Source organism: Oncorhynchus nerka, linkage group LG10, assembly GCF_034236695.1.
Source record: "Oncorhynchus nerka isolate Pitt River linkage group LG10, Oner_Uvic_2.0, whole genome shotgun sequence".
In the NCBI taxonomy this organism is placed as follows: Eukaryota; Metazoa; Chordata; class Actinopteri; order Salmoniformes; family Salmonidae; genus Oncorhynchus; species Oncorhynchus nerka.
In genome coordinates, this window is record NC_088405.1 from 87757596 (window position 1) to 87785476 (window position 27881).

At 44.2% G+C, this 27881-nt stretch overlaps 4 protein-coding genes across 6 annotated transcripts in view; 2 read left to right on the forward strand and 2 right to left on the reverse strand.

Annotated features, from left to right (window-relative positions):
* The window catches only part of LOC135573576 (uncharacterized), a 21387-nt gene extending 19575 nt beyond the window's left edge, over positions 1 to 1812 (forward strand). The window contains exon 4 of the mRNA XM_065022839.1: positions 1726 to 1812. Coding sequence (XP_064878911.1) covers positions 1726 to 1812 — 87 coding nt within the window. The remainder of the gene's footprint in view (positions 1 to 1725) is intronic.
* The window catches only part of LOC115136216 (septin-8-A-like), a 59265-nt gene extending 55122 nt beyond the window's left edge, over positions 1 to 4143 (reverse strand). The window contains exon 1 of one of the 2 annotated variants that reach the window (XM_029671791.2): positions 3827 to 4143. In XM_029671791.2, the coding sequence (XP_029527651.1) occupies positions 3827 to 3856 (30 nt within the window). In that variant the 5' untranslated portion in view covers positions 3857 to 4143. The remainder of the gene's footprint in view (positions 1 to 3826) is intronic. The other variant, XM_029671792.2, reaches the window with a different exon arrangement.
* Positions 4144 to 4617: 474 nt separating this feature from the next.
* On the forward strand, positions 4618 to 6886 carry LOC115136215 (ankyrin repeat domain-containing protein SOWAHB-like). Its single transcript, XM_029671790.1, has one exon. It carries the CDS (start codon positions 4754 to 4756, stop codon positions 6185 to 6187), a length of 1434 nt encoding a protein of 477 aa, XP_029527650.1. The 5' UTR covers positions 4618 to 4753; the 3' UTR covers positions 6188 to 6886.
* Positions 6887 to 14511: 7625 nt separating this feature from the next.
* LOC115136210 (protein Shroom3-like) overlaps positions 14512 to 27881 on the reverse strand; it is a 37244-nt gene continuing 23874 nt past the window's right edge. The window contains exons 2-8 of one of the 2 annotated variants that reach the window (XM_029671780.2): positions 22966 to 25682; positions 22752 to 22804; positions 21822 to 22436; positions 18853 to 19452; positions 17834 to 17939; positions 16680 to 16952; positions 14512 to 16341 (exon numbers count right to left, since the gene is read on the reverse strand). In XM_029671780.2, the coding sequence (XP_029527640.2) occupies positions 16087 to 16341; positions 16680 to 16952; positions 17834 to 17939; positions 18853 to 19452; positions 21822 to 22436; positions 22752 to 22804; positions 22966 to 25545 (4482 nt within the window). In that variant the 5' untranslated portion in view covers positions 25546 to 25682 and the 3' untranslated portion in view covers positions 14512 to 16086. Of the gene's footprint in view, positions 16342 to 16679; positions 16953 to 17833; positions 17940 to 18852; positions 19456 to 21821; positions 22437 to 22751; positions 22805 to 22965; positions 25683 to 27881 lie in introns of both variants that reach the window. The other variant, XM_029671778.2, reaches the window with a different exon arrangement.

Sequence of the window (27881 nt, forward strand, 5' to 3'; positions counted from 1 at the left end):
CTACTACTACCACCACTACTGCTGCCGTCACTACTACTAATTCTACTGCTGTCACTACTACTAATTCCACTGCCGTCACTACTACTAATTCTACTGCTGTCACTACTACTACCACCACTACTGCTGCCGTCACTACTACTAATTCTACTGCTGTCACTACTACCACCACCACTACTGCTAGTGCTGCTACTACTAGTGCTGCTGCTGCTACTAGTGCTGCTGCTCCTAGCGCTGCTACTAGTGCTGCTACTAGTGCCGCTACTACTAGTGCTACTGCTAGTCCTAAAATTGCTGCTGCTAGTGCTGGTGCTGCTACTAGTGCTGCTGCTGCTACTAGTGCTGCTGCTGCTGCTACTAGTGCTACTGCTAGTCCTAAAATTGCTGCTGCTAGTGCTGGTGCTGCTACTAGTGCTGCTGCTGCTACTAGTGCTGCTGCTGCTGCTACTAGTGCTACTACTAGTGCTGCTGCTGCTACTAGTGCTACTACTAGTGCTGCTGCTGCTACTAGTGCTACTACTAGTGCTGCTGCTGCTGCTACTAGTGCTACTACTAGTGCTGCTGCTGCTACTAGTGCTACTACTAGTGCTACTACTAGTGTTTCTGTTACTACTAGTGCTGCTGCTGCTCCTAGCGCTGCTACTACTACTAGTGCTGCTACTACTAGTGCTGCTACTACTAGTGCTGCTGCTCAGCGCTGCTACTAGTGCTGCTACTACTACTACTACTACTACTACTACTAGTGCTGCTACTACTACTACTACTAGTGCTGCTACTACTACTACTACTAGTGCTGCTACTACTACTACTACTAGTGCTGCTACTACTACTAGTGCTGCTACTACTACTACTACTAGTGCTGCTACCACTACTACTACTCACTACCACTACTAGTGCTGCTACCACCACTACCACTGCTACTACCACCACCACTAGTGCTGCTACCACTACTACTAGTGCCACTACTAGTGCTGCTCACTACTACTAGTGCTGCTACTACTACTACTACTACTACTGCTGCTACTACTACTACTACTAGTGCTGCTACTACTACTACTACTAGTGCTGCTACTACTACTACTACTAGTGCTGCTACTACTACTACTACTAGTGCTGCTACTACTACTACTACTAGTGCTGCTACTACTACTACTAGGGCTACTACTACTACTACTAGTACTACTACTACTACTACTAGTGCTACTACTACTACTACTAGTGCTACTACTACTAGCGCTGCTGCTACTACTAGGGGAAAGGGGATACCTAGTCAGTTATCCAACTGACTAACCCAACCACTCTGAATCAGAGAGGTGCGGGGGGCCGCCATAGTCGACATCCACGTCTTCACGCCCAGAGAACAGTGGGTTAACTGCCTTGCTCGGGGGAAGAATGAACGATTTTTACCTTGTCAGCTCGGGATTCAGTCCAGCAACCTTTCGGTTACTGGCCCAACACTCTAACCACAAGGCTACTACTGCTGCTGCTGCTGCTGCTCCTACTGCTACTGGCACTGAGTCTAATGGAGAAATCTTAACACGTGTTTTATTTTTTGCCAGTACATATGTAGATGGTTAAGATTGTGGTCATCGCATGGCACCAGGCATCCAAGGAAAGAGAGAAAAGAGAAGTCCATCTTTTCATTTGATCAAACACACTCGTGCACAGAGCTGTCTGTCTGGCAGCAACTTCTCAGTCTGTCTCCCGTCACACGCCTCTGCCCAACAGGAAAAACAGAAACAAGACAGGAGCCAGCAGAGGCCATTTTATGAGACAGAAGCACACCAATCTGTAGGTGTCACAAAATACAAATAGAGAGAATTATAACGCATTACACAAAGCACATTTTCATTGGAGTACATGCGCAGCTATAACATCAGAGGGGGAGTGGTGGCCTCCACAGGACAACACAGATCACTGACTCCCAATACACACAGCCTGAAATAAGCCATGTTTTCTGACAGTGGATGTGACAGCCCTGCCTCCAGACTGTCCTGTGGTAAATATAAGACTGATGACGCAACAACAAGAAGCTGTCCTCACAATCTTTATCCAGAGACTGTTTGAAACATCATGGGGATATACATACGAGTGTCAAAGAAATAGTACATTTCCAAGACAATAATGGTACCAGTTTTCTAAGCGGATGATTTTCTTTAGAGATTGTCTCATGTCAAAAATCTCACACTAACTTGTGGTACTGCACATATCTTTGAATCTAGTATCATATGCATCAATAAAGCCATAATTAGACAAATTTAAAGCAAAATGAAGTTAAGTTCCAAGGAATATTGTGGCAATAAAGCTCATAAGCAACAATCAATGTGGCTCTAATTGCAAGAATATCATGTAGGCCTCATGATACAGCTGATGTTATTAGGGTCAGTAAGAATCAAACATGCTACAGCTGCTATGGGCAATTCATTTCGTTCGTTCGTTCGTTCGTTCGTTCATTCATTCATTCATTCCCAGCAGCATACCACCCTGCATACCACTGCTGGCTTGCTTCTGAAGTTAAGCAGGGTTGGCCCTGGTCCGTCCCTGGATGGGAGACCAGATGCTGCTGGAAGTGGTGTTGGAGGGCCAGTAGAAGGCACTCTTTCCTCTGGTCTAAAAAAAATAATATCCCAATGCTCCAGGGCAGTGATTGGGGACATTGCCCTGTGTAGGGTGCCGTCTGCCGTTAAACGGGTGTCCTGACTCCGAGGTCATTAAAGATCCCATGGCACTTATCCTAAGAGTAGAGATGTTAACCCCGGTATCCTGGCTAAATTCCCAATCTAACCATCACAGTCACCTAATAATCTCCAGTTTACAATTGGCTCATTCATCCCCCTCTCCCCTGTAACTATTCCCCAGGTTGTTGCTGCAAATGAGAATGTGTTCTCAGTCAACTTACTTGTAAAATAACAAATAAAAAAATGAAGGCCAAAATAGATCTCTATAGTAGAATACAATTGATGCACTCCTACTACTCCTTTTGTTTGGACACATTGATTGTTTCCCATAGCTATGTGCACCCTGCTGTGTTCAACCAGACATCCTCACTATCAAAAACCAGTCACAATGAACAGAGTGCCCCAGTTTGGCTGGGCTAGGCCGTAATTGTAAATAATAATTTGTTCTTAAACGACTTGCCTAGTTAAATAAAAGGTTAAATTAAACGATGAACAAAAATAAAGTGGAGAAAAAAAATCATCAAAATGGCTATGTTCTGAGTATTTTGAATTACTGAACAGAAAGATGCCAACCTTGTTTTCTACTTCAAATGATTAGACTGGCTTGCTGTAAATAGCAGTTAAATCTCCATCACAACGTTGACATAGTTAAGTACGTTGGTTAGCCTATAAGCATCATTTTAGACTGCTTAAACAGGAAGTTACAATGTAACCACAAGTCAACACCTTTGTTTTTCAAAAGGAACCATGTAAAACATAAAGCCAACTAATGGTTAGTAAAACAATGTTGCTACATTGTAGCCGGTGTGGGGTAGGCTAAATGCTTGACATAGGAGACTTTGGGGAAACTACAATTGTCTGTGCCATACGGTGGTAGAATATGTGAGCACCAATAAACAGTTGATGCAACTCAATGAGGAATGATACTAATGCACATTTATACTGCCGGTATTAACTATCGACGGCCCATATGTAGGCCTATTCATTCAGAAACTCGCAAATAATTAATAATCCATGTCCTGAGCAGAACCCCATCAGGACCAACCAACGTGAATCCCTATTGATAGTCCACACTTCCAGGAATAATTAGAATGTACTTTATAATTCTGTATATTACTAATAGGCGGAACATTATATCAGTGTGTACTTACAGAAAATATGTCTACGTCCGTAGCAGCCATGGCTCGAAATGTATGCGTTTTAATGCCGATCTGGGCGAAAGGAAACTGCCCTCGTCTCACTCTCTCTGTAAACTAGCTGACACAGTGGAACAAGCTTGATTGCGCTTCCAATATGGCTACTTCCTGGAAACTCCCATTTGCCTTCGGAGCTACACAATCCAGAAGGACAGGACTGCGCGCAGAAAATATGGAACGTTCTGACGGTTGTTATTAAATCATCTTTGACAATTTGCAATACTGTATCATTGACGTTTACGCGCTGATGATATGAAAAGCCATCGATGAACTATATTGCCTCGCAGGTCGCTCATGGGATTTGTAGTTTGCAGAGCCTTAGCTGCCTTTTTAAAGTCAACGTTTTGTTTTGGCTACTTTAAAAACGATTAACCTATATTGAGTTACAAAATGTTACTTTTAGTGAATATCGAGACATGAACCCTAAAATATATTGCCTAAAAACGATAACTCGCATTCTACACCACTTCAGAAAAAGTGATGTGAGCCAGGTCTGAGGTCTTGAAACAGTGTAACCTAGCATTTCTACTGTTTTTGAAACATTGTATCACCTTTTCCTAAAATATTGTAACGCATAATTGTATCAATGTTTATCATTCTATGCATATGATATGTGAAATAAATATGAGAATGGTAACTTTTTGTTAGCTACAGTAACAGTTAATGTTAGACGATTACAGGCTACTGCCCCAGACACCTCTGAGCACTGCCCGAAGACAGAAGTCTGCACACATTATTCAAATTAATTCCACGTGTCACCGGAAACTGCAGGTAGGGCGAAGGTATAGTTTCTGACAGGTATCGCGGATTATATGTACGATAAGACTTTTCACTTTCGGTTGTTCCTTCTGAATTGACATTTTTGGTTGTAGGGTGTTCAAAATGGATTTCACTCAAGAAGCTATTATCTCGCTGTTGATAGAAGAAGGGGGGAAGTTGAAGAATTCCGAGTTGCTGACTAAATTCAAAGATTCCTTGAACTGCACTGATCCCGCAGAGAAGAAACAGAACAGGGATCTATTCAAAAGGTTTGTGAACACTGTTGCTGTCGTGAAAGAAATTGAAGATGTCAGGTATATTGTACTAAAGAAAAAATATCAGCATTTGTTACAAGAAACAGAGGATGTTCAAAAGTCTGAAAGTGAAGAGGTCCCCGAGCCAGGTGAACCCTCACCTGTATGGAACAGCGAGAACAATGCACATTCTCAAAATGGAGGAAGTGAGATAAGTTCTGAGAATGTCCAAGAACCTGTTATTACAAGTGTCGGTGAATGTGTCTCAAATGACAGTGACATGCATTCATTTATAGAGCTGGCATTTAAAGAAAAAGTTGATTTCAAACCAAAAAGGTCACTGAATTTCAACATAGACCATACTTCTGATGCGCAGAGAGAATATATCTCCTCTGGGGGGGCTGTGTATCCTGGGAAGACAAAGAACCCTAGTGTGCAGAAGCCATTTGCACTGCCTTTACGAATGCCTCCAAACTTGGCCAGAGTAGAGATCCATAAACTCAAATCTGAGGATGACGATGGCCCTCCAAGGAGAGCTGGATCCACTGACCAAGATGCACACAGCTCATCTAGAACCAAGAGAAGACCATCCACTATGAGTGTGGGTTTAAGCTCTCCGCTACCAAGGAGGGCTGTCAAGATCACCAACCCTTCTGAGGAGCCCAAGTACACATCCACAGTCCCCCTGGAAGAGGCAGAGCATGAGTGGCTGGTGAGGTCTGCTGCTGGACACTGGAGACGGGTGTACGGCCTGCTCCTCAGAGACACACAGCTGGCAGAGAAGAAGGACTTCATGTCCGGCTTCACAGCCCTTCACTGGGCAGCCAAGTGTGGTAACAGTGAGATGGTGGGTAGTATCATCAACATATCCAGGCAAGGTGGAATGGACCTCGACGTCAATGCCAGAACATATGGAGGGTACACGCCACTGCACATTGCTGCTTTGCATGACCAGGAGTTTGTGTTGGCCATGCTGGTGCATGAATATGGAGCGGATGTGAATATAAGGGACAATTGTGGAAAGAAGCCATATCACTACCTGCGCAAAGGGATTTCTTCTGAGGTGAGGGAGCTGCTTGGTGAAACAAAGGTCCAGCCCCAGGAAGTTCTCCAAGCGGAAAGGGAGGAGCTAGATATCTTCCCAGACCTCTCCAAAGGCTTGCATACGATAAGTCGCCTCTTCAATCCCCATGTGGAAAAAAAGAAAAAGCACAAGCAAAGACCCTCTGTCTATTTGCTGGGTGTCAACCCGAGGGATGAGAGTTCATCCAATCACAGAGAGACCTCAGATGCATTTAAGTAACATGAGTCTGATGTGAAATACAATAATACAGTTTGATATTTTGCACAAAATCTATTTAGCTTTTCATGGCTTTTACTCTGATATAGATACAAACATATGGGGTTATGAGAGGAACATTCAGTTGTGTTGAACTTTGTTTTTTTATAAATCAACAAGTGCAACCATCATAATTTCATTACTCCCTTTTTAATCAAACAACCACTTATTACTAGTATGAAGGTATAGTATCAAAAGTGCTACTCTCTCTGTGTCGTGTAATCAATATAATTTATAATGTATCTAATCGTGTTAATATTGAATAAGTAATGCATGACTTCATATACGAGGTAATGCATTTTTTGCTCGATGGGATTTAACATCAATTTCAGCAGATAAAAAAAAAAATCCATGAACACATTATTGTGTGTCCCTGTACTAAACCTGTACATGAGAGATGAATATGATTCATGTCTGGATATTAACATTGCCTTCACTCTCAGGGGTCATCATTTGTGTCATCTTTTTAGATTGATTTTCTGTCTAAGAAACACATTTGTTTTGAAGAGGTTGCCGCAGTACTGAATAATTGTGAAAGTGAACAATACTATGTGGCCTTACTGTTTAAGATTCCTGTAGTATGAATGTGTTATGATGAGTGAATATTGATACATTGTTTAAAGGATCGATTTGGTGAAATGCAAAGATACACTCTGAAATATTTATCTGTGATTTTCAAGTCACATGCATCTTGTCTTTCTTCCATGTCTTATACAATACTTACTTTAGTAATAATCTAAGTTGTTAGTTTTAGTAAAGAAAACATTGTTTGATGTACAGTGCCTTCAGAAAGTATTCACACCCCTTGACTTTTTCCACATTTTGTTATTTTACAGCCTGAATTTAAAATGGATTAAATTGAGATGTTGTGCCACTGGCCGACACACAATACCCCATGTGGAACTATGTTTTCAGAAATGTTTACAAATTAATACAAATGAAAAGCTGAAATGTCTTGAGTCTATAAGTAAGTATTCAACTCTTTTGATTATGATAAGCCTAAATAAATTCAGTAGTAAAAATGTGCTTAAAAAGTCACTTAAGTTGCACAAACTCACTCTGTGTGCAATAATAGTGTATAACATGATTTTTGAATGACTACCTCATCTCTGTACCCAACACATACAATTATCTGTAAGGTCCCTCAGTTGAGCAGTGAATTTCAAACACAGATTCAACCACAAACACCAGGGAGGTTTTCCAATGCCTCACAAAGAAGGGCATCTATTGGTATAGATAAAAAGCAGACATTGAATATATTTTATTTTTGAATTAACCTTTACTTAACAAGGAAAGTCAGTTAAGAACAAATTCTTATTTACAATGACAGCCTACCCCGGCCAAACCCTAACCCCGACAACACTGGGCCAATTGTGCGACACCCTATGGGACTCCAAATCACGGCAAGTTGTGATACAGCCTGAAAGCAAACCAGGGTCTGTAGTGACAGCTCTAGCACTGAGATGCAGTGCCTTAGACCACTGCACCACTCGGGAGCCTCTTGAGCATGGTGAAGTTATTCATTACTCCTTGGCTGGTGGTTAAATAGACCCAGTCACTACAAAGATACAGGCGCCCTTCCTAACTCAGTTGCCAGAAAAGAAGGAAACCGCTCAGGGATTTGACCATGAGGCAACTGGTGCCTTAAAAATAGTTACAGAGTTTAATGGCTGTGATAGGAGAAAACTGAGGTTGGATCAACAACATTGTAGTTATTCCTGGGGCGGCAGGTAGCCAAGTGTTTAGACCATGGGGGCCAGTAACCGAAAGTGGATCAAATCCCTGAGCTGACAATGTAGAAATCTGTCATTGTCTCCCTGAGCAACGCAGTGAACCCACTGTTCCCCGGGCGCCATGGATGTCGATTATGGCGACCCCTGCACTTCTCTGATTCAGAGGGGTTAAATGTGTAAAGCATTCAGTTGTACAACTGACTAGGTATCCCCTGAACAATACTTACCTAAATGGCAGAGTGAATAAAGGAAGGCTGTACAGAATACAATGTGTTGTGTGGGGCAAATCACTGAGCACCACAGTGAGGGGAAAAAAGCATTTGATCCCCTGCTGATTTTGTACGTTTGCCCACTGACAAAGAAATTATCAGTCTATTATTTTAATGGTAGGTTTAAAACATGTTATAAATTGATTTGCATTTTAATGATGGAAATAAGTATTTGACCCCCTCTCAATCAGAAAGATTTCTGGCTCCCAGGTGTCTTTTATACAGGTAACAAGCTGAGATTAGGAGCACACTCTTAAAGGGAGTGCTCCTAACCTCAGTTTGTTACCTGTATAAAAGACACCTGTCCACAGAAGCAATCAATCAATCAGATTCCAATCTCTCCACCATGGCCAAGACCAAAGAGCTCTCCAAGGATGTCAGGGACAAGATTGTAGACCTACACGAGGCTGGAATGGGCTACAAGACCATCGCCAAGCAGCTTGGTGAGAAGGTGACAACAGTTGGTGCGATTATTCGCAAATGGAAGAAACACAAAATAACTGTCAATCTCCCTCGGCCTGGGGCTCCATGCAAGATCTCACCTCATGGAGTTGCAATGATCATGAGAACGGTGAGGAATCAGCACAGAACTACACGGGAGGATCTTGTCAATGATCTCAAGGCAGCTGGGACCATATTCACCAAGAAAACAATTGGTAACACACTACGCCGTGAAGGACTGAAATCCTGTAGCGCCCGCAAGGTCCCCCTGCTCAAGAAAGCACATATACATGCCCATCTGAAGTTTGCCAATGAACATCTGAATGATTCAGAGGACAACTGGGTGAAAGTGTTGTGGTCAGATGAGACCAAAATGTAGCTCTTTGGCATCAACTCAACTCGCCGTGTTTGGAGGAGGAGGAATGCTACCTATGACCCCAAGAACACCATCCCCACCATCAAACATGGAGGTGGAAACATTATACTTTGGGGGTGTTTTTCTGCTAAGGGGACAGGACAACTTCACCGCATCAAAGGGACGATGGACGGGGCCATGTACCGTCATATCTTGGGTGAGAACCTCCTTCCCTCAGCCAGGGCATTGAAAATGGGTCGTGGATGGGTATTCCAGCATGACAATGACCCAAAATACACAGCCAAGGCAACAAAGGAGTGGCTCAAGAAGAAGCACATTAAGGTCCTGGAGTGGCCTAGCCAGTCTCCAGACCGTAATCCCATAGAAAATCTGTGGAGGGAGCTGAAGGTTTGAGTTGCCAAACATCAGCCTCGAAACCTTAATGACTTGGAGAAGATCTGCTAAGAGGAGTGGGACAAAATCCCTCCTGAGATGTGTGCAAACCTGGTGGCCAACTACAAGAAACGTCTGACTTCTGTGATTGCCAACAAGGGTTTTGCCACCAAGTACTAAGTCATGTTTTGCAGAGGGATAAAATACTTATTTCCCTCATTAAAATGCTAAACAATTTACAACATTTTTGACATGGGTTTTTCTGGATTTTTTTGTTTTTATTCTGTCTCTCACTGTTCAAATAAACCTACCATTAAAATTACAGACTGATCATTTATTTGTCCGTGGGCAAACATACAAAATCAGCAGGGGATCCAATACTTTTTTCCCTGACTGTATATTGAAGCATGGTGGTGGCTGAAAAGAAACAGAATAGAGCTAAGCACAGGCGAAAACCTGGTTCAGTCTGCTTTCCAACAGACACTGGGAGACAATTTCACCTTTCAGCAGGACAATAACCTAAAACACAAGGCCAAATATACACTAGAGTTTCTTACCAAGACAGCACTGAGTGGCCTAGTTATAATAAGGATTACATGGAGAAAACCGGACCTGTCTGAAATGAAAATGGATGACCTTCCCTTCAGCAAAATATATTTGACCTAATCCCTTCCTGAACACTTGAAAAAAAGTGCTGTTATAGATCACATTATATAATCGGATCCGTTTTATATTAATCAAAGTCTTCAGCTAACTAGGGGTAGGCCTGTGCTTTTTGCAATTTTCTTTAATAAAAAGTAAGCCTATGGCATACCCTCTCATACCCCCTTAATTTGAGTCTTGGTTTTAACTTAACTGACCTTCACTGCTGTCTGTCGAACAGGCAACGTTAGGCCTAGCTCTTATTCCTTAAATAGGATTAAATAGACTCCAACACAAAGCCCTCTTGTTGTTAGTAAAGTCTAATTAAAATGAGATGGTTGAAATGAATTATGCCTACTTGAATTGTCCTACTTTCAGCACCATGAGCTGTCCATTTGTGATTGATGTGCTACGGCTGCTGCTTCACGTTTCAGCACCACAATGTAATTTACTCAAATTTGGTTCATTTTGAGGTCAATAACTCTGATAAATAGGCCTACAACATGGGCAATAAACATCTTGTATTTGAATTTTAAAAATTATAGAAGTAGCAAGCTATCAAAGTTGACCTCCGACCTCTTCTAATCTTTGGCTCTCCTTATCAAACTGAACAAAACATAGGCTAGTCCCCACGCAAGACTAAACCTAATCAACAAGCCTTTGACTCTCCTCCTGAACTGCCACCATAGTCCTACACAGCAAAGCCATTGGTTAGGCAGCACACAAAACAGTTTTTGATCAGAAGAGCAGAGCAGGCCGGGGCTCAGGGTTGGAATATCCATTGCAGTCTGTAATGCAGCCCAGTTTTATTTACACCATTCCAGCAGCTATCTTAGAAATATAACTTTGCTCTGTGTTTCTTCGAGCATGCACTTCTTAGCCTATAGGCTATGGATCATTTGAGACCACACTAAGTAGCCTATAGGTGCACTTGATATTGCGCGCCCAGTGGAGAATCAGAGATTAGGGGCGACACCGATATATAGCCTAATAAGCAACTAATTCTAAAACACTGAGGAATATTGACATTTCATCAATTACAAATTACATGACCCTCTCCTGGACTAGATTTTTTTTTTTAAATACTAAACCCTCCACTTGACTGAAATTAAAAAACATGACCCTCCCGCATTTTCTTCCAGGTACCCATTATGTAAATGTATTCCATCCCTTTCTGTCTCATTTTCTCCAATAAATTTGCTAATATTTCTAAAAACATGTTTTCACTTTGTCATTATGGGGGATTGTGTGTAGATGGGTGAGAAACAAATATATTACATTTATTTTGAATTCAGGCTGTAACAACAAAATGTGGAATAAGTTAAGGGGTATGAATACTTTCGGAAGGCACTGTAGATTCAACCATCTACTGAACTCAGAAAACCCAAATATCAGCATGTGAAATGTCTCCCTGTTGATTTCGTGGCTTCATACAGGCAGCACGAGATTGTGATTCAGCTAACTGAGCGTGAACACTGAGGCTGAAGAGATGAGAAGTGAACAGACTTACTCAGGCTATGTTCCTGGCATTTTCATGACGTCACCTCCCTCTGTGCCAAGCCAGTTCTCACCCCGTGGTCAGAGCAAATGTTTCCACTGCAGCAAGGCCAGGGGCAAGAAGGACACAGTACTGGTTGCTGTTTAATACACAACATTCACTGGACCTCTACCCACAGTCCTACACTTCTGTAGCCAGAATATTCACTGGACCACCAACCGTCACCCCCAGTAGCTTGAATATGAGATCTCAGTCTCTGAAATGTACTGTATCACACAGGTGTTGCCATCGTTGTATGCATTGTTTGTCAGTGCAGAATCCCAGTTAGTTGTATTCTGCTTCTGTAGGTCTACGCTAGGCGTGATCTCCTCTGGTAACCGTGGGAGTCAGATGAAAGGTACTTTGTGATGGGAAGTGAGATAGTGGTTGGTGTATTCTGGCGTCTCTCCTTCCCCTTGGTTTCTAGAGTGATGTGACATTCAGCACCTCATAATAGGCATTTGTTGTTGTTCACGAACAAACTTGGTAGCATTCCATCAGAGATGCTAACGAGGCCAGAGAACATGGGGCGTTGCCTCTCTTCAACGCGCCGATCCAATCCCACTGAATTAGAGCAACACAGCCCCTCTCCATATAACATGTAACATATTACGGAAGAGATACAGCAATAACTGTTATTAACTTCTATTAACCGTGTGAATCTGTTCAAGTTGTTTCAAAATGTCTAAACTAGTCAAATGTACTTCAGAACACTTTTATTTAGCGATAGCAAACTCACGGATTGGTGGAAGGAGAAAGTTTAATGTATTCACAATATAACAAACACCATGGAATTCAAAATTCCAAGCAACAAATGAAGCACTCTCCACAAGGCAAACAAAACACAAAACAGAGGGGCGACAGTCAGTCAGACACAATGAAGACAGCCAGAGGAAATGCAAGTATAAAGGCTCATTGTCATCACAAGACTGGGATTGATTGAAAACCAATGTCATTCATTGTGATCATCTCTCTCTTTAAATCAGGTCTCTGTCTCAGTTACAAAACCCTACCCCCACTAAACAAACAATTCTCTTTCAAAAACAACCCTTTTGTGGGGATTTTGAAAAAACACTTTTTGACAAATGGATAAAAGAAGTGATAAGTTAAACAATAACGCATGTTTATATACATAACAGTAAATAGCATGGGTCAGTTGAACGTAAGAATGTGCACTTCTGTTGGTCCTATGCTGTCTCTCTGCTCCCAATCATTGGTCTTTCGCCTGCCTCAGGAATTCCTTCATGCCATATAAACAAGAAGTCTGAGGCAGAGTTCCACTCACTTAACTGTTGAGGCCGTCCTCTGTACAAAGTTTGTTTACCAAACCGAAATGGACATCGCCGTAAATCTACAAAGAAATGTTTAGGGTGAGAGATGAGCAGCATAAATCTTAATATTTTGTGGAAATGTATGTTTGCGTTCTCTTCTCTCCAATCATTTGACATTTCACAAAACAATTCACACCATTCTGTTGATGAACAGTACATTGAATTTTTTTGTTGTTGCTCAAAACTGGATTTTCAGAGTCCTCAAACAGAAGATCCACACATGGGTGAACGTGATATATAGTCTCGCTATTGTTATTTCACTGCTGCTCTTTAATGACTTGTTACTTATTCTTATCTGTATTTTTTTAAACTGCATTGTTGGTTCGGGGCTCGTAAGTAAGCATTTCACTGTTGTATTTGGCGCATGTGATTAATACAATTTTATTTGATATAGTACATGAGAACATGTACACTGCATGACCAAAGGTGAACATCTCATTACAAAATCATGGGCATTAATAGGGAGTTGGTCACCCCTTTGCTGTCATAACAGCCTCCACTCTTCTGGGAAGGCTTTCCACTAGATGTTGGAACATTGCTGCTATAACAGCCTCCACTCTTCTGGGAAGGCTTTCCACTAGATGTTGGAACATTGCTGCTATAACAGACTCCCCTCTTCTGGGAAGGCTTTCCACTAGATGTTGGAACATTGCTGCTATAACAGCCTCCCCTCTTCTGGGAAGGCTTTCCACTAGATGTTGGAACATTGCTGCGGAGACTTGCTTCCATTCAGCCACAAGGGCAGTAGTGAGGTTGGGTGATTAGGTCTGGCTCGCAGTCAGCGTTACAATTAATCCCAAAGGTGTTCGCTGGGATTGAGGTCAGGGCTATGAGCAGGCCAGTCAAGTTCTTCCACACCGATCTCAACAAACCATTTATGTATGCACCTCGCTTTGTGCACGATGGCATTGTCATACTGAAACAGGAAAGGGCCTTCCCCAAGATATAACTTTACTGGAACTAAGGGGCCTAACCCAAACCATGGAAAACAGCCCCAGACCATTATTCCTCATCCATCTAACGTTATAGTTGGCACTACGCATTGGGGCAGATATCGTTCTCCTGGCATCTGCCAAACCCAGTTGTCCATCACAATGCCGGAAGAGTGATTCATAATTTCAGAGAACGTGTTTCCACTGCTCCATAGTTCAAGGGCTGTGAGCTTTATACCACGGTGATCTTAGGCTTGTGTGCGGCTGCTCAGGCATGGAAACCCATTTCATGAAGCTCTAGAAAAAGTTATTGTGCTGACGTTGCTTCCGGAGACAGTGTGGAACTCGGTAGTGATTGTGCAACAGACAGACAGACCATTTGTACGCACTATAGCACTAGGCGGTCCCGTTCTGGAGACCAACCACTTCGTGGCTGAGCCGTTGTTGCTCCTACACATTATCAGTACTTCCAGCTCTAGCAAGGCAGAAATTTGACGAACTGACTGTTGGAAAGGTGGCATCCTATGACGGTGCCCCATTTAAAGTCACTGAGCTCTTCAGTAAGGCCATTCTACTGCCAATTTTATTTCTATGGAGATTGCATGGCTATGTGCTTGATTTAGCCAAATCCACTAATTAGAAGAATGAGTAGGTGTTCCAAGGGTTTTTCCTTTATTATTATAACTAGAATAATAGTGAAAAGATCAAAACTATGAAATCACACATATGGAATCAGGTAGTAACCAAAAAAAATGTCTAACAAAGCTAAATATATTTTACATTTGACTCTTCAAATAGTTAACCATCTCCTTGATGACAGCTTTACACACTCTTGGCATTCTCTCAACTAGCTGTATGTAGAGTATGAGGAGAGCAATAAAATATTTATCTGTGAATGAATAGGATTGGGAAAACAAACAAGGACCAAACACAAAGAAAACTCACGGTACTGTTACACAACAGGAAAAGGCTTCGCTCATCCTAATCCCCTCACAATGAACACATATCAATCAGAGTGCTGCAAGTAAGCCTTGCTGAATCATCATTAAACACAGAATAATAACAGCTCTCTGTGCTTTCACTTGGTCAAATATTCAATAGAAATTAATAAAACCACAACATTGATCTTATCAAAACAGATCGACATCACACAAGACATTCATTATTATGGAAATAATGTCTAAAATGAAGATTTATTGTAGTGCAACTCCACACAAGTCAAAACGAATAATACGTTCCCTCATGAGGAGGGCCTTTTCTGGGTAAGGTTGACATTGAAGGTCAGCATGGGGATTCCATATCATTAGAGTGAGAACAGAGTCACTGCTTCTAGAGTGCAGCCTAAAATAAAACATCTGGTGGAAGGAGGTAGAGGACCGACAGGGAGAGTTCTTGGGCATTTCATTTTGAATCATTTAAAGTAAGCATAGTTTGTGAGACCCAAAGGATATTTCAAGCAAATAATCTGGAATGGAAATGCATCATTTCATAAAATAAAAAAAAAGAGTTTTACCTCTTTAGTGGAACTTTGTGAGACCACAATACATGACTGTAGCCTAAATAGCACTGGTAATACTGTACATAATCGGCCTCGTTGAATGTGCTTATGTACCATATAAAACCCCATCATGCGGAAAATTCCTCTACAAATCAGTTGAAAAAAATAACATTGGCTGGAGTAAGGCTTAGCGTTTGAAATAAGTGTTTTCAAAAGAAATGTGCAGTTACATATGAACGTGCTTTTTTCCATTCACCTTTTTGGTTTTTATCTATAGTGCCTTCATTTTAAATGCATAAAAAAAAAGACAAATATATGGAGATTAAATCTACTGCCTATTTTGACAGATATACAGCATTTATCACCCTCTTTCAGGCTCTGACAAACACATACAGTCTAGTATGAATGATGAAAAAGACCACAAGGCCAGAATATAATCCTAAAGCTTATTTTATATTTATCTTTTCTTTTCTTTTTTAAATTGCAGGCAGAGGTGAAAAGGACATCAAATGAAAAGTGATACAAGGTGATGTACAGGACATTCCACATTGTAGTCCTAACTTCAAAACCCTTCTAAGACACATATATTCCTTATACATACGGACACCCATGTGATTGTGCTGACTGGTAACAACCCAGGATGGAGGAAGCAGAGGGGGTTCAGGACTCTAAGCCCAGAGAGGTGATGGATGGCTGGGGGAAATGAGTAGAATGGGGACCTAGTGGTGGTCCTCACGGAGGGAGGGTGTTGAGCAGGGACTCCAGCTGCTCTTCCCCCAGACGCTGCGTCTCATCTAGGTCCTTCATCCTGATGAGGAGCGAGGCCTTGGTCTGGACGAAGTGCCGGTAGTCCTGGAGCTGCTCGGCTGTCAGGCAGCGAGACAGGAAGTTAGACACCATCTGCTCCCGTCTGTCCAGGTTGTCCTTCAGGTCTTTGGCGTCCTCCCGTTGCTTACACAGTAGACTGTGACGGTTGTCCAGAGAATCCTGCCAAGGAAAAAAAGAAAAAAAAAGATTGGATGAAATTAAGCACAACATTCCCTAAAATGTTTACTCATTATCCAATGTGTACTAGTAGTGTAAATGGAAAGGCGTTTTGCTGTTCATGGTGCAGTATTTCTTTAGGTCAACAGAGGGCAGGGTAGATAGAAATGTGCATGGAAACTGGTTGAGTTTCAGTGACTCAATGTAAATCCCAGCACTGCTGATAGCAGCAGAAAATACAGTGCACTAAAACACTCAGGAGTCAATGTGAAATTCACAGAAAATAATTCAACTATGAGCCTATTGAATGCACATCTGTTCAAAGCATGTCCCTCTCTCACTTTCTCCCCTGCGTCGGTGTGCTGGTCCACGGTACTCAAGGCGTTCTGCACGCGGGCTAGCCGGGCGGACAGACACAGCAGCAGGCTAACCACACGCTCCAAGTCTCCTACGAACAGGCAATAGCGCTCCACTTCCACCGCTGTACAGTGCTCCCGAACCAGAGCCTCCACGGCCTCGCCACACATCCCGTTCTCCTCCACCTCCACCTGCAGGGCACCACGGGGCTCCTCCAAGGCCAACAGGCGCTCCTCAATACACGTCACTAGCAGCCTCTATAGGAAGGGGAGGGAACACTATACATTACAATACAGTCTGCTTGTGGGTGTGTGATTTGTGCAAGAGAAAGAGGAGACATAAGGCTTGTCACAGTCAGCTCAAAACAAACAGGATATAAGATAGGAGTCTGACAGTTTCTGGTATCTCAATAATCTGGTCAGACGTTAAACTGATGCCAAACATAGTTCAACTGCATCCAGGGCACAGTTTTCGAAATGTTTTATCCAGAATGATACAGATTCTGTAATCCTCTTTTTTGCTATCCAGGATCAGATTGATCTGGTATTTGAGCCAGTTTGAGAAAATAACCTGATTAGGATCCTTTCTGACCCAGATACCACAATATCACAGAATCCACATGTTCACTTCTTTGAACAGGCCTCCACCTCGCCACCTACTGGGCAGGTTGTGGTACTACTTCCCAACTCTCAACAGAAAACAAAGCTGATCCAACTACACGAATAAAGGTTGATTAAAAAAACATGTATAAAACAACATACAATCCTGATTAAAGCTCAGATTGGATTACCAAATCGTTATCCTATCCAGAGGATCAGAATATAACTTTTCAGTTTTGAAAAACCCAATCCTAACCTTTAATCCTATCCGATTGCCAAAATCCGATCGGAAAACTTTTGAAAAACTGGGCCCTGATGATATTCAGATCACATGACGTTGGTATCTGGAGCAGAAAAAGTGGAATGTTATCAAACACATGGTTTCCAGGTGTTTGCTGCCATTCCATTTGCTCCGTTCCGGACATTATTATGAGCCATCCTCCCCTCAGCAGACTCCACTGATTCAGATGACATCATCAACTGGAAGAGATCAAGTAAATACACTTCTATTACAAAAAAAGAATGCAGAGCTAAATTACCTTCTTCTCTGTGACATCCATCTTGCTTTGTGGCTCTGGTTGGGGTTGGACTTTCTCATCAACAGGAGATGTGGGAGGTGCTTCAGGATCATCCACTGTTTTAGAGCTTTAGGAAGACACACACAGTGATATTGATGTATATGGATGAGATCAACCTTGGAATAATGTCCATGAGTCTTTAGCCATGCATTTGTCTTTACATGGACACGTGTCTTTTAATCTGTCCAGGTGCAGTGAGGTAACAGCCGCTGATCCAGGAAGTGGCCATCAGACACCTGAACAGTACAATATAACAGCCGCTGATCCAGGAAGTGGCCATCAGACACCTGCACAGTACAATATAACAGCCGCTGATCCAGGAAGTGGCCATCAGACACCTGAACAGTACAATATAACAGCCGCTGATCCAGGAAGTGGCCATCAGACACCTGCACAGTACAATATAACAGCTGCTGATACAGGAAGTGGCCATCAGACACCTGAACAGTACAATATAACAGCTGCTGATCCAGGAAGTGGCCATCAGACACCTGAACAGTACAATATAACAGCTGCTGATCCAGGAAGTGGCCATCAGACACCTGCACAGTACAATATAACAGCTGCTGATCCAGGAAGTGGCCATCAGACACCTGCACAGTACAATATAACAGCTGCTGATACAGGAAGTGGCCATCAGACACCTGAACAGTACAATATAACAGCTGCTGATCCAGGAAGTGGCCATCAGACACCTGCACAGTACAATATAACAGCTGCTGATCCAGGAAGTGGCCATCAGACACCTGCACAGTACAACATGACAGCTGCTGATAAAGGGCGTGGCCATCAGACACCTGAACAGTACAACATAACAGCTGCTGATAAAGGGCGTGGCCATCAGACACCTGAACAGTACAACATAACAGCTGCTGATAAAGGGCGTGGCCATCAGATACTTGAACAGTACAATATAACAGCTGCTGATAAAGGGCGTGGCCATCAGACACTTGAACAGTACAACACAATGAGATACTCACCCGTCAGCAGCATGCAGTGTCATGATGTCTCTCTGCTTCTTCTTATAGTGCTCCTCCATCAGCAGAGTGTCTTCTGACAGGAGCTGCTCCATCAGCATCAGCGCAGTCTTGCGATTGGTCAACGGGTACAGCACCCGTGCCAGCGATTGGTCCGTTGTGACCACCTCCTCCACCAGCTCCTCCCACTTTGTATCCTCGGTAGTGGGTGTCTTTTCTGAGCTTTCCGTTTCTCCTGCTGGGGTCTCCTCCTCCCCCTCCTTCTCGGTTTCCTTGTCTTCTCCTGGGTGTTGGCCCCCTCCACTCTGGCAGGTGTCAGTGTCAGGGACTGGTGTGGTGGAGGAAGTTGTAAGGGGCTCACTAGCTGCTGGAGCACAGGCTAGAGTTGGAGGCTCTCCCTCGGTCAGATTATCAGAAAGGGCTGGGCCCTCATCCGCCACTTGGCTCCCTGGTTCAGGTGGTATGACCCACAGAGTCGGGTCTGTGGTGACTCCACAGCTCAGGGAGACTTCCTGAGAGGCCTCGGGCTGAGGAGTCTCAATGGGCTCGTCCACCGACTGCTCTCTCTCCATAGTGTGTTGTATAGGAGGGGCGGTTTTCACACTGCTGGAATAAGAGCGATATTAGAAAATGGAATATCAACAGTGATCAATAGCCATTGATACTTTATACGGTGCCCTCCACTAATATTGGCATCCTTGGTAAATATGAGCAAAACAGGCTGTAAAAAAATAAATAATCTTTGTTTATCTTCTTGTTCGTCCATTCAAAATATTCAAAAATCTAACTTTTAAAAATAAATTCTTAACTTCAAACAAATATTTTTCTCAAATATATGTGTGCCACTATTATTGGCACCCTTTCATTCAATACTTTGTGCAACCTCCCTTTGCCAAGATAACTCAGAGCTGTTTTCTCCTGTAATGGGTAATGCAGTTGGAGAACACATGACAAGGGATCTGAAACCATTTCTCCATACAGAATCTCCAGATCCTTCAGACTCCCAGGTCCACTGGGAGCTCATCCCACAGGTTTTCTATGGGGTTTAGTACAGGGGACTGGGTTGGCCACGGCAAAACCTTCATTCTGTGGTCAGTGAACCATTTTTGTGTTGATGTGGAGGTGTGCTTTGGATCATTGTCCTGCTGGAAGATCCAACCAAGGCCCAGTTAAAGCTTCCTAGCAGAGACAGTCAGGTTTTGATTTAATATCTGCTGCTACTTGGAGTCCATGATATTATGTTTCCTAACAAGTTGTCCAGGTCCTTTGGAAGAAAAACATGCCCACAACAAAGATAAACCACCATACTTCACAGTGGGGATGAGGTACTTTTCTGCATGGATATCTTTCAGTCTACTCCAAACCCACCTCTGGTGTTTGTTTCCAAACAGATCTATTTTGGTCTCATCTGACCATAGACCCCGGCCCCGTTGAAACTCTATTTTGGTCTCATCTGACCATAGAACCCAGTCCCGTTGAAACTCTATTTTGGTCTCATCTGACCATAGACCCCGGCCCCGTTGAAACTCTATTTTGGTCTCATCTGACCATAGACCCCAGCCCCGTTGAAACTCTATTTTGGTCTCATCTGACCATAGACCCCGGCCCCGTTGAAACTCTATTTTGGTCTCATCTGACCATAGACCCCGGCCCCGTTGAAACTCTATTTTGGTCTCATCTGACCATAGAACCCAGTCCCGTTGAAACTCTATTTTGGTCTCATCTGACCATAGAACCCGGTCCCATTGAAACTCTATTTTGGTCTCATCTGACCATAGAACCCGGTCCCATTGAAACTCTATTTTGGTCTCATCTGACCATAGACCCCAGCCCCGTTGAAACTCTATTTTGGTCTCATCTGACCAGAGAACCCGGTCCCATTGAAACTCTATTTTGGTCTCATCTGACCATAGACCCCGGCCCCGTTGAAACTCTATTTTGGTCTCATCTGACCATAGACCCCGGTCCCGTTGAAACTCTATTTTGGTCTCATCTGACCATAGAACCCGGCCCCGTTGAAACTCTATTTTGGTCTCATCTGACCATAGAACCCGGTCCCGTTGAAACTCTATTTTGGTCTCATCTGACCATAGAACCCGGCCCCGTTGAAACTCTATTTTGGTCTCATCTGACCATAGAACCCGGCCCCGTTGAAACTCTATTTTGGTCTCATCTGACCATAGAACCCGGTCCCATTGAAACTCTATTTTGGTCTCATCTGACCATAGAACCCGGCCCCGTTGAAAGTTCCAGTAACATTTGGAAAACTGTAGGCGCTTGAGTTTGTTGTTTGATGACAGCAAAGGCTTTTTATGTCAACCCTCCTAAACAACTTGTGGTTACGTAGGTGGCGTCTGATTGTAGTTTTGGACCCAACTAAAACGTCTGCAATTCTCCATGCTGATTGTTAACATCTCCAGTTGCTTTAAACTTCTTAAATTATTGCCCTGATAGTGGAAATGGGCCTTTTCAACCGCTGAGCTATTTTCTCACAGTCAATTCCTGATCTGTGCAGCTCAACAACCTTTTGTCGCACATCATTACTGTATTCTCGGGTCTTTCCCATAGTGATGGATGACTATGGGAACTTGGCCTGCATGTCACCTCATATTTATACCCCAGTGAAACAGGAAGTCTTAGCATACCATTTAAGTGTTCCTAATCACTCAAGTGAACTTAAAAATGTAAAATAAGAATGGGAATATCCTTTAGTTAGGTTTAACTCATAAGATTTTTGAGTTTGAGAAAAATATTTATTTCACATTTCTTTTTTTCAATCATTTTACTTCAATTAAAAAAGGTTCGATTTTTTGAATGAAGACCAAGAGGATAAACAGCAAAGACATTTTTTTACAGCCCGTTTTGCTCATATTTACCAATGGTGCCAATATAAGTAGAGGGAACTGTACATTAACTTAATGATGAGAATTTTGTTTGAGTGAGGGTCACTTTATCATAATATAGTTACATACTTGGAGCCAGTCTTGCTCCCGCCAGTGCCCCTGGGATGGGTATGTATGGAGGGAAAAGTTGAGGTGGACTTGACCAATCTCTCACTGGACTGCTGACCGTTAAGGTACGGTGGGAGTGGGACGTCGTAGGAAAGCCCAGTGGTCTCTACCACCTCTTTAACCAAAGGGACAAAGTTGTATGATCCAGGGGACCCATCTGAACGAGCCCTGACCTGAGACGATGTGTTTGATACTGGGGAGTTAGACGTAGTGGACTCCCTGGTGCTTTTTGTCATCTCCCTACTTTTCTCCCTACTGCCCAGCTGTGGTGCAGAGTCCTGCTTGAAGAGGGGCTTCCTCTGGGTCTCGCTGAAGGACGGTACGCTGCTTTTTTCCTGGCCTGGTCCTGGGGCTCCCTGCCTGCTGTGGAGCTGGCCCAGCTGCTCAGAGCTCTTACTGAGGACTGAGGAGCTGCTGACCTGGGACACACCCAACTCCTCCAGGGACTTTCCCCGCTTGACCATCATCCGGACCCGCCGACCCATCACCCGGACTCGCTGACCCTCAGGGACAATCTTCGCTTGGTCTCTCCTTACCACCACACTCTCCTCATCCACTGGCCTCTGAGTCTGAGCACTGAAAAGTTATACAGAGATTCTGATGAGCTAGAGATGCTTTGGAGACTTATATTCCTGGTTCCACTCAGATATTCTATGCCTTTATCTTACCCTAACCATAGTTGATGAAAAAAAGACTCCCTGAACATAGCTGAAATGAAGTTTGATGTTTTGTCTACATACGTCATAGAATGGAATGTTGGTATATGGGTGTTCACTTTCAGTGCTGCAATAAATCACATCTGAGCAAACATCCATGTTCAACAGTAAGGCATACAGTAAATCTTACAGGCGCAGATACTCCCACTTTCACAAACAAGTGAGGGCAACATACCTGGACGTGTCCATAGCATTGACTGGTGAGGGATCATTCATGTAGTTGTGACCCTGTAGCCAAACATACCAAGAATCCCCATTCAGAACACCCTTTGAACATCTGTGTTACATTCAGTAAAGTGACATGGTCCTCTAGAAAACTCAATACAAGTCTACAAATCCTATTCAATTATTTGAAATGCAATAATATCAAGAGTTCTGATAAGGCTTACCTGAAATGCATGGGGTGTTGAGGTGAAGCGGTTTCTGAACAACTCAGGTGGTTCTGGTTGGTCCAGAAGACTCTCCTCAGAGGCAGACTTCCCCTGAGAGGGGCTGGGTGACTCTCTCCAGCTAGCCTGGTGGGAATGACCTCCGGACTGAGAGGAGCTGAACTGGGCATGCTTCATGGAGCTGGAGGTCGAGTCCAGGACGCATCCAGCGGAATGGGGCCTGTACAGCTTCTTCTTGGGGCCTCCTTTATTCCCAGACTGAGGCTTGGGACCCCAGTCAGATGGCTTCCCAGCCATGGAGTGCCCCTGTTTGGGGGATTGAGAGGCTTGAGGAGCAGGCTGCTGGGGCTCAGCCACCTTGAGACCCGTCTTGCGCTCCATGTAGGCCACCAGGGCCTTGTGCTGGAGGTGCTGCAGGGAGGTCTTGGAGAGGCTGGAGGTGGACAGGGCCCTGCCTTTGGTCTCAAACATCTTCCTCCTAGCTGCCACCAGGCCCTGTTCTCCCAGCTCCTCATCATCGCCTGAGAGTACCAGCAGTCCTACTTCCCCTGAGTCACCCAGCTGGTTCAGCTTCTCCGGCTCGGAGTAGCACAGCTCCTTCTGCTCTGGAGTCAGACGCCTCCTGCCCCCGATACGAGCCAACTGAGGCTGGGCAATGTTCGCTGGCCTCTCTTTCTCAACCTCCTTCTGCATTTCCTTGATGTCCTCCTTATCTGTCCCCTCAGACTGTGTTGGGGAGGGGGTGAGTGTGTCTGCTGAGGTCTCAGAGTCCTGTGAAGAGGAGACTGTGTGAAGTACCGTGGGCCTGAGCTCACTCTGCCTCACTCTGTGGGGCCAGGACAGCTGCAGGTCACTCCTCTTAAAGGAGGTCTCCCTGAGGACCTGATCCTGTGCGCCCTTCAGTTTCTCCTTGTAGTACTTCTTAAAGGAGTCGTCCAGCGTGTTGCAGGGGTGGGCGATCGCCTCCGAGCTCTCCTCCTTGGATGTTTCACCCTGTGATGTCCTATCACTACAGCTAACGGGAGCTTGCCTTTCCTGATGAGCAGCATTGAGGCCTGCATCTTCACCTTGCATACCGACCTCAATGTCATTTTTGGGCTTCAAATTCAAATTTAGGGCCGCCCTGTTGGCTCCAGTGAGGTGGTACAGCAGCGGGGTGTTTTCCTTGTTGATCTTCTGGCTGGCAACGCCTCCTAATGGCCGCCTCCTCCCTCCGTTGACTTGTTCGTCTCTCTTGTGGTGGGTGGCCTGCTCCATGCTGATTGGTGGAGGGACTTCCTGGTTGTGGGAATTTGATAACAGTGGACAGTTCTCCTCTGGGCCGCAGGAGAAGATGTGGTGGTTAGGGCTGTGATGCATGCCGATCTCTCTGCTCTGGATCTTGAGACTTTGTTGTAAAGCATCGGAACTGCGGGAGCGCCGGTTTAAAATGTGAGCGGGGCCATATGAAATCCTACTCTGAATCGGTTTCGCCTCATCTTGGCTTCTGGAGTTTATATCTTGACGCTTGGTGTAAAACTCCCTGACATCGGTTTTTGTGGTGTCATGGGTGATATAGTTCCTCTGTTGGGTGTTCCTGAACATGTGGTCCATGGTGCTGTGCAACCTCTCCCTGTCCACAGGCTCAGACACAGGGCTCTCACTGCCTTCTTCTGACACACACAGAGAACCATGGTTCAGACTGGACTCTGATGACTTACAAACACCTGTAACGAAGTAGAACTGGCCCTTGTGTTGGATGCTGCTGTTGGCCATGTTCTGTGCCACATGCAAGGGGATGGCAGATGGCGGTGGCTCCGGCAGGAGGGACCCGCGGGGCTCTTGCACCCTCTTACAGTGACCCTCCGAATGGCCGGCACCGACACTACCAGCCTGCTGATTAGGGTGCTGCTCAGGCTGACTCGTGCGAGGGGGTGATCGGCTTAAGACGTTTGCTGACGTTTGCTGCTCAGGGTTCTTATCCGTGTGGTCAGAGTTGACTGGGTCCCTGTGATAGGGCTGTGAGGCCCTACGACCATAGACTAGGTCAGGCCTGAGACAGGCAGCATCAGGATTATCTGTCCGGGGTCGTGGAGGAGACCTGTCTGCCAGCTGGCCCTCGGGACTGTGCTGCGCCCTGCAGTTCTCCAGGTTCCTGGTGGCTATGAAGCTGTCCAGGCGGTCGGGGGGCGGAGGGGCTGGCAGCTTTTCTTGATTCTGATCACAGTACTGTGTTGCACTCAGGCAGCCATTGTTGTTGCGATACTGGTTTGAGATGGCCTCCATGGAGCGGTAGAGCTGATCCATGCTCTTGGCGTCAGAGTCGAGGACGTTGGGGTGGTAGATGGCCTTCACATACTTCAGGTCAGCATAGTGCAGGCTGTGGTGCTGGAGGTCATCTGGAAGGAAGGGGGAGGAGTAGTCTGGGGCGTTGGAGCCCCCAGAGAAGGAGCTGTAGGCAGAGTCGCCCTTGCCGTGGTGGTATGTGAACTGGTCGATGCTGCTGGTGGACTTGGCTGGGGAGAGCCGACTCAATGGTAGGCTCAGAGGGTGCAGGTCCAGGTTGCTCATTTTTTCAAAGTTTAAATTATAGGAATCCATCTGGCTTTGGAAACTGAAGCGTGGACACAGGTGAAATGGAGGTGACACCGACACAGTCACCTTCAGTCTTTCACTTCAGAACTCAGGGTCATTTTCTGCCTTCTAAACTTCCTCAGTAGTGTGCTTCTTAAATAACTCTTGGAAAACAAAGAAAAGCAAAAACAGAAGGGTTATCTTAACAGAAATTAAATGTAATTTAACATGCTCCTTTTCCTCCTCCTACAGCTGGGAGGTGTGGAAAACCCAACAGAAAACTCATAGGAAATGAGCTGCTTTCTCAGCGTAGCGACTGTGTTGACTACTAATACTGTGTTTGTGTTAGATTCTCAACATGGCATGTCAACTGGGGCAACACCCACTAGATCAAAAAAAGGTACAACCACAGAGCCTTTCATCTACACGCAAATTAAAAAAATTCTCAGAGGATTGCAGGGATTCTCTGCATACAATTTCATTCCTGTGTTCCAATGACATGTTGTGTTAGCTAATCCAAGTTTATAATTTTAAAAGGCTAATTGATCATTTGAAAACCCTTTTGCAATTATCTTAGCACAGCTGAACTAGCCTTTAGACAGGCTGAGTATCTGGAACATCAGCATGTGAGTTCAATTACAGGCTCAAAATGGCCAGAAACAAAGGACTTTCTTCTGAAACTCTTCAGTCTATTCTTGTTCTGAGAAATGAAGGCTATTCCATGCGAGAAATTGCCACTGGAGATCTCGTATAACGCTGTGTACTACTCCCTTCACAGAACAGTGCAAACCGGCTCTAACCAGAATAGAAAGAGGAGCGGGAGGCCCCGGTGCACAACTGAGCAAGAGGACAAGTACATTAGAGTGTCTAGTTTGAGAAACAGACGCCTCACAAGTCCTCAACTGGCAGCTTTATCAAATAGTATCCGCAAAACACCAGTCTCAGAGTTCCTCTGTCCAGTGTCGGTGTTCTTTTACCCATTTTAAGATTTTATTTTTATTGGCCAGTCTGAGATCAGGCTTTTTGTTTGAAATTCTGCCTTAAAGGCCAGCATCCCGGAGTCGCCTCTTCACGGTTGATGTTGAGACTGGTGTTTTGCAGTTACTATTTAATTTGCAAATGTATTTAATATAAAAAAACAAATACCTTATTTACATAAGTATTCAGACCCTTTGCTGTGAGACTCGAAAACGAGCTCAGGCGTATCCTGTTCCCATTGATCAATCAAGTTGTAGAAACATATCAAGGATGGAGTCCACCTGTGGTAAATTCAATTGATTGGACATGATTTGGAAAGGAGTACACACACACATACACACACCTTTTAAAAGGTTCCAGAGTTGCCAGTGTATGATAGAGCAAAAACAAAGCCATGAGGTCGAAGGAATTGTCCGTAGAGCTCAGAAACAAGACTGGGTTGAGGCACAGATCTGGGGAAGGGTACCCAAACATTTCTGCAACATTGAAGGTCAAGAACACAGTGGCCTCCATCATTCTTAAATGGAAGAAGTTTAGAACCACCAAGACTCTTCCTAGAGCGGGCCGCCAGGCCAAACTGAGCAATCGGGGGAGAAGGGCCTTGGTCAGGGAGGTGAGCAACCTTCCAGAAGGACAACCATCTCTGCAGCAGTCCACCAATCAGGCCTTTATGTTAGAGGCCAGACGGAAGCCACTCCTCAGTAAAAGGTACATGACAGCCCGCTTGGAGTTTGCCAAAAGGCACCTAAAGACTCGCAGACCATGAGAAACAAGATTCTCTGGTCTGATGAAACCAAGACTGAACTCTTTGGCCTGAATGCCAAGCATCACGTCTGGAGGAAACCTGCAGAGAAGAATTGGAGAAACTCCAAAAATACAGGTGTACCAAGCTTGTAGCGTCATATCCAAGACAACGCTGTAATCACTACCAAAAGTTAATCAACAAAGTACTGAGTAAAGAGTCTGAATACTTGTGTAAATGTAATATTTTTGTATTTGTAATAAATTGTGTAGATTCCGGGGGCAAAACAGTTGAATCCATTTTAGAATAAGGCTGTAATGTACAAAATGTGTCAAATCAAGGTGTCTGAATACTTTCTGAAGGCACTGTACAGCATGGAACACCTGTTAGAGGTGCCTGTGAAACCAGACCCTAATTACAACTTTGTGTACATCAGAGCGCACAGAAAATGCCTGGAATTCCATATCTACTTGGCAAACATACTGTATTTGGGGATTAGTCATGTGTGTAATGACTATTTTATGGTTATCCACAACTGAAGCACTGCATGTTGCACTGTGTGTTGGTTTAACTTATCAGGAAACCAACCAAGCACATACACCGTAATCAATGAATGTGTTTGAATGACTAGACCTAATGAAAA